The sequence below is a fragment of the Gopherus evgoodei genome, chromosome 2 (assembly GCF_007399415.2).
Source record: "Gopherus evgoodei ecotype Sinaloan lineage chromosome 2, rGopEvg1_v1.p, whole genome shotgun sequence".
Classification (NCBI taxonomy): domain Eukaryota; kingdom Metazoa; phylum Chordata; order Testudines; family Testudinidae; genus Gopherus; species Gopherus evgoodei.
In genome coordinates, this window is record NC_044323.1 from 235,631,343 (window position 1) to 235,646,969 (window position 15,627).

Sequence of the window (15,627 nt, forward strand, 5' to 3'; positions counted from 1 at the left end):
TGGAGGCAGGCAAACTTGTTTTCTCTGAATGCAGGTGTAACCCACACACCAATCCACACACCTCCTGGGTGTGGTGTTTGGTCACCTCTAGTAGCACTGAGACCACTTAGAGATTCATGAGTCTGCTCTACGGCCTTGGCTAAGGCCCATATGGCTTTTAGCTCATGCAGTTAGCTCCAGAAGTCCCAGGTTCAATCCTGCCCAGTGACGACCAGGGTCTGTCGGTGTTACACAGGCTTAGCCTCTCCCACTGAAAAGTCTGCACAACAGAACTTTCAGAGCTGTGAAATACTCCTTAGAATTATCTAGATCACAACTTGCTACTACACAGTAAATCGTAACTCAGACAACATTGCTTACTGCAAAGCATGGAGACTAATGACTAGATCATCATTCTATACGATCCCTCACATCCTTCTGGTAATGTAAGCATTTGAAAGGTGAGCCAAATCTGTAGATTTTCTTGATCTAACAAAATATGCTAATGAGAACAAAAATAATTATATTCTCTTCCTCAGGCAGGTCCACAGACTATAAGAGTGGGATTCTTACAGTAGTATCCACTTGAATGACCTTTGAACTGATTACAATAATTATATACAATTTTATAAAAACTGCAATTTTTGAACTATTATTTCATGTAGCACCTTCTTTTGAAAGAGATGTCCACTAATATTTATATCTAATATTTAGTGAAAAAGTGGAACATTAAGACCAGCCAGTTCTGCTGCATATCTCTTCATAAAGAGTAAGAAATGTTTATGCCAATTTTGGTTTTTGATAGAGGTGTTTTCACTTGAAACTTCTAGAAGACAGAGGTCTTGTTGTCTCTGACTGCTGGATGGCACAGGACAAGTAAGGAGGATTTTCTAAACCTTTTGGTGCGTGCATATATCTCTGACAAATTGGGCTATATCTTCTCCTTAAGGTGATTTGTGAGAGGCAAAAATGAAGTGATCATAACTTCCCAAGTTCTGTGAAAGACTATTCATTTTTGTGGACGAAAGCTGAATTTGTCCTCACAACTATCTTAGCCCATAGAAAAGTTCAGAACTACAACAAAACAGATACATTTCTTGAAATGGTTCAAACTGATATTTAGGATGCACTTCCAAAACTAAATTAAGAAACGAGAGCAGGGCAGTACACATTTGTTGTGGAGTTGTTCAAGCAGCTGCCTTAAGGAATTCCTTAATATTCAGGTGAAAATAAATTCTCTTTTTACTTAATGTTTCCAGGATAGAGAACAGAGCCAATACTTTGGTATCTTATTTTAAAACACAGGAGGGGCTCCAGTTATACAAATTTACTTCTGAAGTCCATGGACTAACCGGTATAAGGAAAGATCAATATCTGTATTTTCACCAGTTTAAGAAGTGAACTGCATTAGTGGATATCTTTCTTGAACAAATCATGGTTGACACCAGCCCAAGTTTCCCTTAGTCTCTACCATTCAAAAAAAAAAAAAAAAAAGGGCAAGAGGGAGGTAGATTCAATCTTTTTCAATTCAGCATTTGGATTTTTATAATATCTGCAAGAGATGCAGTTTTCCCTGATATTGTTTTCTTAGAGGCTACCTCCTTGGAGATTCTTCCACATTCCAAGCTCATTTGAAATTCCCATGCAAGCCGTTTCCTCTTAAGAGGAAGATAGTCAGATCTTCTTTGTCCACCTCTGGTAGGGCTCTGAGGGAGGTTCACACTATTCATGCTGTAGGATATTAGCACACTCTGTGGATCTAGCCTAGGAGATCCCAAGGATTCACTATCATACCAAGTTCTGAAAAATTAGATAGATTGAGTAGCTTATGGGGGGGGGGAGGAAGAGGGAGGGGAGTACCAGGAAACCCTGTACAGTGGGAGTTCGATATGTAAGCCACATGGATGGGGTCTCAAAGAAACATTAAGGACCTGCCCCAGCATAGCCTGATGAAAGGAGGTTATTGCTGTTGCTTGAAGCTTAGGAAGCCCCTTAAAAAGGAGCTGCATAACCATAATGTTCCACTTGTCTCTGAACACAGAATCTTCAGGTAGGCTCAACTACTGCTGATGCTTGGAAAGAGCGGGCAGATCTCCTGCAAGGTGGAACTGTTTACTCAAATGAACATCTGAGTCAGACCTAGAAGTCAGAAGGGTTTCACAGACCCAGGAGACCACCTCTGCTGAGTTCAGAGTTAGCTTTATGAGCAGATAAAGCTGTATGAAGCAACAAGAAAGCCTTGCTCCTGCTTTGGAGTCCACCATGAGGGTTGTGGTTACACACAAAAAACAGCTGAGGCAGACCTGGCAACCAGTTTAAAAAAAGGCCTAGGAAACTTGTTGTGCACAATGTAGCTTGTCCTCGCTTGTGCAATTGATCCTGGGTAGTGTTTGGTACTCGTCCTCCATTTGTAGCAGGGTGGATAAAAACAAATGTTTAAAAAACATTGTCTTTTATTTAAACTGGATTTTTATTTTTCTATTTAAATTTTTTTCAATAAACCTGTTTAATATTAAACCTGAATGTAATAGAAAGTGTTTTAAGGCCTAAACGTACTATAATCTCTTTAAATCAGTGCCGTAACAAGAGCAAAGCGAGTGAAGCACTTGCCTCGGGCGAGCAAAGTGGAGGGGCGCAGCTCTACCGCGATCGGCGGCGCTTCGGCAACAGCTCTATCACCGCCGCTTCTTCGGCGGCAATTCAGCGTTGGGTCCCTGAGTCCCTCTTGGAGGGAAGGACCTGCCGCCGAATTGCCACCGCCGCTTCATTCGTTCTTAGGCGGCAATTCAGGGGCGGGTCCTTCTCTCCGAGAGGGACTCAGGGACCTGCCACCAAATTGCCGCCGAAGAGTCTGGAGCCGGCCCTTCCCTTGGGCACAACAATTTCTTGTTACGGCTCTGTTTTAAATATTTAAATTAAAAATATATATATGACAACTCCATGAGCCTCTATCAAAAGCTTTGAGTTAAAGGTTGCTCTTTTATATAAAAAAAAATCGGGCGGAAACCATCTAATTTTTTAGGTCAAACTTCATAAATAATGGTACAATAGGTTTTATGCTGTATTAAGGGTTCGATTCTATGGGAGACCTATGGGCTGTGCTACTGAATGCAAAGGACTGGCAAATTCATCACAGATGTTGGAACCCAGCCTCTGACTCCAGGAGACACCATTGTTCATCTCATCAGGATCATCCACTGAACCCACCTGGGTATCTCATAGTCCTATTTTATAGCTTCTTCCTGCTTGAGTTCTGACTGGCTCCTTTCTAAAATTATGAATATTATGACTCTGCCAAGCATGGAAACTTGCTTTCTAGCTCATGGAATAAGACTGACCTACCAGCCTTTACTTCTGGATGGTTTTGGGCACGTGAAATAATGGCCTTGCTGTCTCCTTGCATGTGTCCAGAGAGAGATATAAACAGAAATCCATTAGTTTCTCAACAGTCTCCCTCTTGGTCGCTAAACAAATAAAATATTGCAGTGCAGTCTAACGGGGTTTTCAACGGATTGTTGTTTGGTCTTTTGTTTTTCTGGGGGTAGAGGTGCGGCAGGGCATTGTGTAACAAGGGAGAAGGAGCAGAATGTGCAACCAGAAAGGAGCAACACTGGTGTCAAAGCAGGACACTGTGGGAAGAAGGGACAACATTTTCCAGAGTGAAGCCTCTAGTGTTGATTTCAACACCCAGAAACTGGGGAAAAAATGCCATAGCTTCAAATCATAAAGAAGACCCTATTTGGGAATATTTCAAGAAATTCCTGTACCTCTGGGTAAAAAAGGAACTCCTGCCAAATGTAAACAGTGTAACAAAGATACAAGGCCTGGTAGTCAGAATGAAACAACATTATGAAAAATGTTCCTCAGAAAGCAATGACTTAAGATGATGACGTGGACACGTTTGAACAATCTGCATCAAATTGTTAGTAAACAATGCTGCAAAAATAAGTAATGGACTGCTTACTATGCTAGCAAATTATATAAGTAGTCAACACCGGACTAAAGAGAAATACAGAAAATATGCTGAATATAGGAAATCTATTTCCATAGCCTTGAAAAAACTGCAGAAAGATTGCTGCAATATTGCTGATGCTGCTGAAATTCATAAAGAACTTCCAGAGACACTGAAGAAAGAAATACCCAACAACAAAGTTAAATTGCAGGCAGTAAAGAAGTGGATGGATCAAACGCTTACTCCACCTCATTTTCTTGCCAATATTCTCAACCTAAAGTGCCAGGGTTGATCCTTAATGGATGAAGAAGATGCTTCTACTATGACTTAGGCATCTAATAATCACCTATCAGACATGTCAACCATAATAAATTTCACGGCTGCAGGTGAACCATTCAAGCAGTACGTTTGCCGATGATGTTTTAAAGAGAGAGTCACACCACTGAAGTCACTAGCTAAGCACCTGGAACCAGAGTTTGTTGAAGTATTAATCCAGCTTTTTGCAGCAGTAGCCTCTTAGAATATTTTCTTCATTTGGACTGATTCATTCAAGGTTGAGAAATCGATTGGGAGGTGAAAAGGGAGGAAAACATCTCTCTCTTCCAGTCTATGAATAAAAACAAGGAGGAAGAGGATATCTACTAGTTTTAAAAGTTTGAAGGACAGCCTAAGTAACTTAGAAGACTGTTGTCTGATTTTAAAGAGAGTTAGATGAGTATGAACTTAAGCTCCAATCACTTTCACTTAGGCATATTTGAAAATTTTCCCAGACTGACTTGAAATAATAAGTTTAATTCACGGACTACAATTAATCCTTCTGTTCCTTTAATAAATCATGTGAAAGCGATAAGAAGTTTATATGTCCAAAACATTAAAGGTTTTGCTTAATAAGACTAAATTTTATTTACAGCTGAGTGTTTAATTAAATTCCAGTTAATTTCCTAAAGCAGCTTGCCACAAATCATGAGCAAAAAGTTAAATATCTAGTAAATAAGCAATGTAATTCACCATTTTCTAACATACTAAAAATGTATAATTAAGAAACTGAAAATACTAATCTAATTGATTAAATACATGTATAGCTGTAGTATACCCTCCTAGATAGCAAAAAGATGTACTAAATCTACCATAAAGGCTGTACTTAGCTGTAAATCAACATGGTTTCAGTGGTTACAATCAATGAGAATTCACCTTCCTTTAGAAAATAACTGAAGTACAAATGGAAAAGTTGATTACAATCGATAACTTCAACTGAGGCTTTCCACTTGGTGATTTAAATCATAGTTTACATTGTGGCTTTAAATCAATCCACCCTGACTAGTACCAATCTTAAATAAGGAGCATGACAAGCATTTCTTCCCCCTGAGTTCCCTGACTAGATTGAGGTCTGCCCCAACAGCAGATCAGAGCCATACAACACCTCAAAGAAACTTTTTCAAAAGGTTAATCAGAATGTGGAGTTAATTATTAACTACCTAGATATCCAATGTGAGATAAGAAAAGGAGTTTAAAATGAATTTTGGAGAAAAATAAGGAGATACTGTGTCCTAATGCTCTGCAAAGGAAGGCCTTCTACATTCTCTGCAGCCAAAGACAATTGATAGCTCTTTGGTAGGAGGGGTACATACTACATCCATAGCTAACAAGTCTATGTGCCTCCAAAGCAACAAAGGAAACTGAAGATCCACTATTAGAATCTTTAGACATGCCTGAAAAACATATAAACAAAATAAAAGTCGATTTACAAAATGTTTCATCATAGGTAAGGATTATATGTACACTACACACAAAAAAACTATATACACTCACAAAACAACTGTGTTAAAAATATTAAGGCTACAAAGCCTAACACTCAAAACTATAAAATGTCAGAATTGAGGTTGCACATGCAATCTGGATGAGGCCCCTTTGTGCATATGCATTGTGATATAGTCTTTAATTACATGATCACATACTATTTTTCCACAGGATTCCTGCCTCATTCAATGCACAAGATGGATGATGCTCACTGTATAAAAAGCTATTCAATATTTTGTTCTATCCTCATTGTTCAATGTGTGGTTGCATATCTTAGTTACTGAACACTATTCAAATGTGCTATGAGAAGAGAATTATTCATTTCCTCATGGCCTTTTCTATGGTGCTCATCTGAGTGCTTCAAAACATTAATTTTATTTTCACATTTCTGTGAGGTGTGGGAAGGGACTCAGACAGAGAGAGATTAAGGAGAGAAGTGTCTACACATTTTAGATGCCCAATCTGAGGAGCCTAGGTTCTAATTTTTCAGAGTACAAAGCAATATGCGATACTTGATATCTTCCAAAGCACAGTTCCCCTTGCCTTCAGTTGCAGTTATGATTATTCAACATTGCTACAAATCAGACCCTGCGGTCTCAAGATCGACCTCCAGAAAATGAGGAACGCACAATTACTGGCCTATGAAAAGTTTGGTTTAAGTAACTTGCCTAGCATCACTTGGGAACTCTGTGGCAGAGGCCGGGATAGGATCCAAATCCCCTGTGTAGCATTCAACTGCTTTAACCATGAGAGCATTCTCTCATCCCCTGCCTCATTCACAAAATATCACCCAATTTCTGCAGCAAATGAGGCAGGAATCCTACAGACAATAGCCTCCTTCACTACTCAGCTCTGATTTATCCCTAGAGCACAGCTCATCTTGTGCACTGAATGAGGCAGGCGTCCTATGTATCATGTAGTTAAAGGCTATCATAACAAATGCTCAGTTTGCCAGGGTGTTCGCAGATTTGCTGACAGCAGAGAACACACACTCTAGAAGCTTGGATTCTATTCCAACTTCTGGGGGGGAGTGTTCTCTAATGGTCACAAATCTGTCTGCCTCTATACATCCTGCATGTGTTCCATTCAGCCTGTCCTAGATCTGTCTCTCTACTCCTGACTCCTCAACCCAGTGCCAGTTTCTTCCCTTAGCCTACCTAGTCTCTACATCACAGTCTCCTTGCTCAGCCAGTACTAACCTCCAACTCTGGGCTCCCCATCTCAGTCTCCCTGGAGCTCCTCGCCCAGCCAATCCGTGTCTCTTCCTTCCTTGGTTGCTCATCTAATCTCAATATCTGATCCTAGGTCCCATCCCAGTTAACTGCCCACAACAGCCAATCCAAGTCTACCTCCTACATGGCCCCAACCCCAATCTATTCCATCCTCTCCCCACAACCCTCCAAATCTTTGTGCTCACTCTCAGTTAAACGACAGCTGCAACAGACGGGAGCAGCAGTTGCAGGCAAGCTCCTGACTATTATTCATCTCACAAGAGATGTTCAGCACCTTTCAGGATGAGTCACCAGATGGGTAATATTATATGCTTAAATTCATAATAAATACTATACAAGTGTCTATATGAATATTCTTCCTATCTTCACAAGACAAATTATTTTTGCTTAGTAAGAGGAAGAGAATTACTACATACCTTTGTTTTTCTGTTTCAGCTTTTATTTCCTCTGAAAAAGGAAACAGCGAATTAGAATTCTTATAATAAAAGCATTGTTATGGAAATATTAATATGCACAGTTACTTCTAATTTTATTTGTTAACAGGTGGAAAGTCAAACTTCTATTTGGACTAATACCAAGTTGTTTTTTGTCATTGTTGTTTTTAAACCAAATTTCAGTTTAAAACAGCAAGCACCATCATGAGCAGTTCAAGTGTTTCTATAACTCATTTCTGATGTAACTTGCAATTAATTATTAATTCAGTATCAAAACAAAGATGAGCTAGATCTCAATTTTCCATGTTATTTAATATTTAAAGTGGTGCCCAGTTGCCCTAAACAAAATCAGGGCCACTTTGTGTTAGGCACCGTTTCAATAGACTCATAGACTCATAGGTCAAAAGGGACCAATCTGATCATCTAGTCTGACCTCCTGCACAAGGCAGGCCACAGAACCCCACCCATCCAATTTTATAACAACCCCTAGCCCAGGACAGAGTTATTGAAATCCTCAAAATTGGTTTGAAGACCTCAAGCTGCAGAGAAACCACCAGCAAGCGACCCGTGCCCCACACAGCTTAGACAAAGATATAAAAGGCGGGGGAAAAGACTGCAATCAAAACAAGTATAATTCTTTGAGGACAAACAACTCTTACATTAGGCTGTTTTATCAATCTATGCATTATATCCTGTCTTTGCAAACTTCGCAAGTCTGTTTTATGAATTAACAGGAAAACTACATTCATAACTTCTATCAGTTTTACCTATAAAAACTCTCTCACTTGTGCTCTTAAGAAACCATTCATATATGCCTGGATGTTACAGACAATTTTTCCTTTATGAATATACAGCTGGCTGCAAACAGCTGCTCACATTGAAGCAATGACCTCGGACAAAAACATACTCCAGTAGCATTTCCACTTCAGACATATTATTAAATTTTTTTAATTATTGCAACTTAGAAATAATGGATTTCTTATGAGACTTCAACCCCTTCCCCATCCTTCATATATTCAGGTCAATGACATACAAAAAATGCTTAGTTTTACCCAGTATTTTAAATGTCTAGACTCTAGACATTGTGACAACACATTAAACTATTGTGTAGCTAATTTTAAGAAATTTATGTATCTTCAGATACCAGATTACTTACTACTCACAACAAAGCAAACTATAACATCTTTCATAGGAAATATATGGTGTTTACTAGACATTAAGGAATCTGATTTCCACAGAATTTGCTCTGATTACAGTAGGGAAAGACTGACAGTCAAATAATAAAATTATATAGGATTAATATATAAATCTCATTAATATTCATCACAGAAAAAGAGAGTGATACTGATGTATCATCAGAGCAAAGTTTCTGGTTCTAATCGTAAGCATCGACCAAACATGCACAGAGTATTTGGGGAAAAACCCCAAAACAAAAAATCCCTTCATTCAGTCATGACATTTTTCTTCACTTAGAAATGATAGAAAAATAAGATTGCATTACAAGTTACCTTTGACCATGATAATTAACCAAGAAATCATGTAGTACTTTAGCCTCACATGCACTGAATCATTTGAATTAAGCAGCCACCCCCTTTCTCCATAAATGAAATTTATTATTCAGAAGTGGAGTTTCTCAATTCTGGACACACTAAATACGTACGGTTCAAAGCAAAATTTAAAATGATCACTTCTTTACAAACAGAATCTAATGCCCTGAAACTGCCCAAAGTACAACAAACTGAAGTTGCTATCTTTATAGTTGAACAGTTCTGAGTATGTACAAATTGTATGAACTTCTAGTTTTTTCCTTTTTAATTTCAAAACAGAAATTCTAACTAGCTACAAGACAGAGCTAGAGGTTTGACCTTTTCAGTAATAGAAAGATGTGTACTTCTTTCAAAGTGAACATTAAGATTTATTGACCAGAGGTTAATTATTGACCAAGGTAAACTAGAGGTTGATAAGCATCTAAAAAGACAATATATATTAGCATTCACTGAAATACAAATTGAAGTCAATCACAGAATATCAGGGTTGGAAGGGACCTCAGGAAGTCATCTAGTCCAACCCCTGCTCAAAGCAGGACCAATCCTCAACTAAATCATCCCAGCCAGGGCTTTGTCAAGCCTCATCTTAAAAACCTCTAAGAAAGGAGATGCCCCCACGTCCCTAGGTAACCCATTCCAGTGCTTCACCACCCTCCTAGTGAAAAAGTTTTTCCTAATATCCAACCTAAACCTCCCCCACTGCAACTTGAGACCATGACTCCTTGTTCTGTCATCTGCTACCACTGAGAACAGTCTAGATCCATCCTCTTTGGAACCACCTTTCAGGTAGTTAAAAGCAGCTATCAAATCCCCCCTCATTCTTCTCTTCTGCAGACTAAACAATCCCAGTCCCCTCAGCCTCTCCTTATATATCATTTGCTCCAGGCCCCTAATCATTTTTATTACCCTCCACTGAACTCTTTCCAATTTTGCCACATCCTTCTTGTAGTGTGGGGCCCGAAACTAGACACAGTACTCCAGATGAGGCCTCGCCAATGTCGAATAGAGGGGAATGATCACATCCCTCAATCTGCTGGCAATGCCCATACTTATACAGCCCAAAATGCCATTAGCCTTCTTGGCAACAAAGGCATACTGTCGAGTCATATCCAGCTTCTCGTCCACTGTAACCCCTAGGTACATTTCTGCAGAACTGCTGCCTAGCTAGTCTGTAACAGTGCATAGGATTCTTCTGTCCTAAGTGCAGGACTTTGCACTTATCTTTGTTGAACCTCATCAGATTTCTTTTGGCCCAACCTTCTCATTGGTCTAGGTCCCTCTGTATCCTATCCCTACCCTCCAGCATATCTACCATTCCTCCCAGTTTAGTGTCATCTGCAAACTTGCTGAGGGGCAGTCCATGCCATCCTCCAGATCATTAATGAAGATATTCATAGATTCATAGACTTCAGGGTCAGAAGGGACCAATGTGATCATCTAGTCTGACCTCCTGCACAAAGCAGACCACAGAACCCTACCCATCCTCTTCTATAACAAACCCCTAACCTATGTCCGAGTTATTGGAGTCTTCAAATTGTGGTTTGAAGACCTCAAGCTGCAGAGAATCCACCAGCAAGTGACCCATGCCCCACGCTGCAGAGAAAGGAGAAAAACCTCCAGGGTCTCTGCCAATCTGCCCCAGAGGAAAATTCCTTCCCGACCCCAAATATGGCTATCAGCTAAACCCTGAGCATGTGGGCAAGACTCACCAGCCAGCACTCAGGAAAGAATTCTCTGCAGTAACTCAGATCCCATCCCATCCAACATCCCATCACCGACCACTGAGGCACTCTGCTTGACACTGGCTGCCAATTAGACATGGAGCCATTGATCACTACCCGTTGAGCCCGACGATTTAGCCAGCTTTCTATCCACCTTAAAGTCCATTCATCCAGCCCATACTTCTTTAACTTGCCGGCAAGAATAGTGTGGGAGACCGTATCAAAAGCTTTGCTAAAGTCAAGGAATAACACATCCACTGCTTTCCCCTCATCCACAGACCCAGTTATCTCCTCATAGAAGGCAATTAGGTTAGTCAGGCATGACTTGCTCTTGGTGAATCCATGCTGACTGTTCCTGATCGCTTTCCTCTCCTCTAAGTGCTTCAGAATTGATTCCTTGAGGACCTGCTCCATGATTTTTTCAGGGACTGAGGTGAGGCTGACTGGCCTGCAGTTCCCCAGATCCTTCTCCTTCTCTTTTTTAAAAATGGGCAAGACATGAGACTTTTTCCAGTCATTCGGAACCTCCCCCATTCGCCATGAGTTTTCAGAGATAATGGCCAATGGCTCCACAATCACATCCGCCAACTCCTTTAGCACCCTTGGATGCAGCGTATTCGGCCCCACGGACTTGTGCTTGTTCTGGTTTTCTAAATAGTCCTAACCTACTTTTTTCTCCACAGAGTGCTGGTCACCTCCTCCCCATGCTGTGCTGCTCAGTGCAGTAGTCTGGGAGCTGACCTTGTTCGGTATAACTGGGTATCTCCATTATGCCTAGGGATTTCACGGCATTTTTCACTCTTAAATTAACAGTCTAAAAGGAGAATAATTAAACAGCCCAGGAAAAAAAATATTCATGTCAGATGAGCCAAACAGGGAAATAGTATCTGCAGATTCTTATTGATTAGGAAATTAGTATTTCATTAAACTCACTTATAGCAAAGCCATTTCATAACTCAGTGTTCCCTCTCTTTTAAACAAACATTAAATTCTCTTATAAAAACTATTTTAAGTCAAGAGAATCCTTCTCAAGCTAGATAAAATTTTGTTTTCCCAAGGAGTCTATTTAATTTTGTAATAAAGATACAATCACAACAACATTAAGCTACTCTTTGTAATTTTTATGATAAAATTAAACTGAGTTGTATATGTTTAGGAAACAGAGGGAAGCCTGCCAAATGTTGAGGAAAACTTAAGGTAATGCTTCGTATAAACAGTGAATGCCAGTTTGAAATCTAATAGCATTACTTCTGTGGCTGGCATTCCTTCTCTTCTCCCAATTAGAAAGCATAACCGGGTGGCTAGTTTCATTAGTGAAAATTCCACCAGAAACCAATTTAACTCTTCAAGTCTCAGGATCTGAAAACAAATGTATGGAATACATACTGGCAAAGGTCTAAACTTACTAGCCAGAGACCAAAAGAATAAAAGATATGGGAGCAGGCTCAGGGGTAACACCAAGGAAGATATACTAATTATTGGAAAAGGAGATTTCTACCAGGGTGTTTTGCCTAAAGTCAGCTCCATCTTCATATCAGTCTGGACCTACAAGATGTCTGATTATTTGAAAGCTTTTTCTTCTGCTGGTGGAAGGAGAAACAGCTCTTTTTTCCTCAGTCATCTTTGGAACTTTACATTACTTTACTTCACTTCCACCCCCTTTTCTGGGTCTTTCTCTATGAATAAATAATTCTAGAGCATTCCTTTCTGCTATTGATAACTTCACCAAGAAGCTGAAAACTAATATACCCGTTAGTTTGACCTCCATCTGCTGGGTTTCCTCCATCTGCTGGGTTTCCAACTGCAGCAGAGAAATCAACCAGTCTTGTCAGATACCCTAATTTTTAATACGAAGTGAAACTAACCTATTAGGACAGGGGAACTCGAAAAAGCCAAACAGTTTTGTCTAGGTGGGCATCTGAGTAACAATGGGAAGAAGTGTGGCTGTTATCCTGTGCAGTGAAATGACAGAACAGGGAGAGGTGGCATCCTGTTCAACTTGGCAGAGACAGAGACAAGATATAATAGTTTATAAAGGCCTTTAAAAAGTTCTCTCTCTATTCACAATTAATGTGTTTGGTTTCTAAATCTATATTTGTTTTTATGGTTATGTCTAAATCATGAAAAGAAGTTCTGACTGGTGAAGTTGTGCTAACTAACCATACTGTCATTTTATTGGTTTCAGAATTACAATCCAGAATTTTTAAACCAATTTTATAAATTACATTTCAATAGCCAGCAGGAGGCATCTCAGTTTTGGACCAGCTCTACAGAAAACTTGATTTACAGAAAACAAGCTACATGATTTGTGCAGTTTTGCCACTTTGAATTTTAAAAAATCTAATAGCAATTTAAGTTAATGCTTTATTTATCCTCCAGAAATTCAATTCAGAAAGCCAACAAGCATATTGTACAGCAATACATCAACTATAATGAACAGTTTGTCATAATCAGTGATATCTAACTCCTCTGATATTTTCATTAAAACATGCTTATGTCCAAACAGGGACACCATTTTCTATACTGCAGGAAATCAAGATATGCTATGAGCAGTGATCTCTCTCAATAAGTTGTCATCTCTCCTCCCTTCCTGCTACAGAACAAAGAAGTCAGAGTCTTCAACCAATATCCAAACAAAGGTACCAAAAAGTCCTCCAAAGTGAAGTGACCCAAACCAACAGACTACGAAGACGGGTGTATGGTAGAGGCATTGTGTCAAACATCTAAAGAATTTATCACTGAATGCACTCTGCTTCTAGACCCCTCCCATTAAAACGGGGGACTGTTAACTTCTTGTGCCACAGTATCCTGAGAAAATGGGAAGAAAAAGTAAGTTGTGTAATGGAACTCAACAGAAACTTTCATAAACTCAGCAGCCTGTACTCTATAGTATATAGGCACAGTGGGTCAAACATACTTCGTCAGTTATACATGAGTAAATACCCACCACACTTCCCAGTCAGTTATTCTCCCACAACCCAAACGTACTTTGGATAGCTGAAAATGGCCTGAAGCCACACATAAAAAGCAAATTATGAACCCTCACTTTACACACAGCACAACTTGATCCAGATAAGTGCAGTTAGTTTCACCTCTGCATCTAGTTTTACATATGGAAGGGCTGCAGAAAGAAAGTGACATAGCCAGCTATTTTTTCTATCGAGACTGCCCATGCATCAAGCATTCACGCTGGGCTTCTGCTTTAGTAGATACAAAAATACACAATCTGCATTAGACAAAAAATAGGAAGAAACTTGTCAATAAAAGTACAAAGGCAAAGGAAAAAGAGTTAGGAGAAAACAAAAACACCCAAACAAACAAACAAACAAAAAAACAACAGAAAAGAAAACTGGAGGAAGAGACCAAAAGGAAAGGGGCTGCAGGGGGACCCAAAAACAAAAGAAAAAAACAGGAGACACAATGTAAGAGGAGATGACAAAAAGTGTTGATTGTGGAAACTGGTCTATGTACTTGAAACAGCATTCTAATCATGGTTAGTCAGTCTCTCTTCCATTCCTTCCTTAAAAAACACACATGAATATCTCCACTTTACGTTCCAATGCTCACAGCCATTCTGTTTGTTCTTTCCATTATGTAGCCTCTGTGCTGTTAGACTATGAGACTTTTGGGGAAGAAATTCTTCTTTAGCAAACTTCTCCAACTGCACAGCACTATGTAAATAGATAAAAAGGACACAGGCAGATGGGGAAAGAAACAAAAAGCATTAAGTGAGGAAGGGAAAGAACAAATGGTGAGTCTCACTATGCGTTGCCTCACTTTTTATTCCTCAGTAGCAAAGAAGTGAGCTGTCAGAACTGTGTGTTTTTGTATTGCTGTAGATAACCTGTAATAACTTTTCTCCCCTATTTAACCTAAAATAGATCTTGTAGATAGAAAGAAAATTACAGTAAAATTTTAAGACCATACAGCTTGTAGGTCTTTCCCTATGCTATTTGTCTTCTGACATTTATTGACACTTTCCTAAAATCTTCAGAGGAACTAGAAAAGTTACTATTTCATGGCTATGATTCTACTCTCAAACCATGATGGTAGATGAATCAGATTGGTGACCATGAGATACAGGACAGCCATGCTAAGGTACAAGCTAATGAAATAAAGCCTTCCCCATGAATCTGAGTGAGATTTCCACAGTAAGGAAAAACACAGTTAGGTTGATAACAGTGAAGGGCAAGATCACCCCTTCTCATGAGGGAAAACACACACACACACACACACCCCCCCCAGGGACTGGAAAATTCTGCTAAATTACCCCCAACATAATAATAGATTTGGCAGTGGAAGGGAAGGAGAGAAAACACTGTGGGGGACTGGGCAGGGATTCAGCTTCTAGAAGCCACAGATGTGCTGGAGGCCTGTGGTATCAGAACAGAGGCCCAGAACTTCTGCATCAACTCTAGGATTCCCTGCTAGTATACTGTTCAAGTGAAGCTACTGAATTATTTTGGGAAAAACTCTCAGGAGGTCATATTACATAGAGGGGTTCTGCAAAAAAGCCAGTATATCCTCAGGTGGTATTAACTGAGCTGCACACTCTGCTGGGATGGGGATGATGGCAGAGAGGCAGAAACATACATCCCACTCCCCATGAACCCCACAATACCCACACATAAATCCTCCCCCCCATAGACGGCTCTCAGGCTATATCTACAGTTGGAGCTGGGGACGTCACTTTCAGCTCATGCTGGATTTCCTGTCTTCATTAAAACAAAAGATAGCTAATATTACAGTTAATATCACAACAAAAAGTCACATACACTAAACAGAACAAAAATGTGTATACATATCTACTATATAGATATTAATGACTGAACAAGTCAACATGAAAATACATTTTTACTGGTAATGATACAGAAGAATTTATACTACAACATGGAAAATAATAGTTTAGTAAGTTTACCATCACATACTATGATACTGGAAAAATGATAATTTTGGCAAACATTT

At 39.6% G+C, this 15,627-nt stretch overlaps 1 protein-coding gene across 1 annotated transcript in view; it reads right to left on the reverse strand.

The window, feature by feature from the left end:
• ARFGEF1 (ADP ribosylation factor guanine nucleotide exchange factor 1) overlaps positions 1 to 15,627 on the reverse strand; it is a 179,699-nt gene that overhangs the window by 111,259 nt on the left and 52,813 nt on the right. Inside the window, exon 2 of the mRNA XM_030553237.1 lies at positions 7,377 to 7,407. Within this exon, the coding sequence (XP_030409097.1) occupies positions 7,377 to 7,407 (31 nt within the window). The remainder of the gene's footprint in view (positions 1 to 7,376; positions 7,408 to 15,627) is intronic.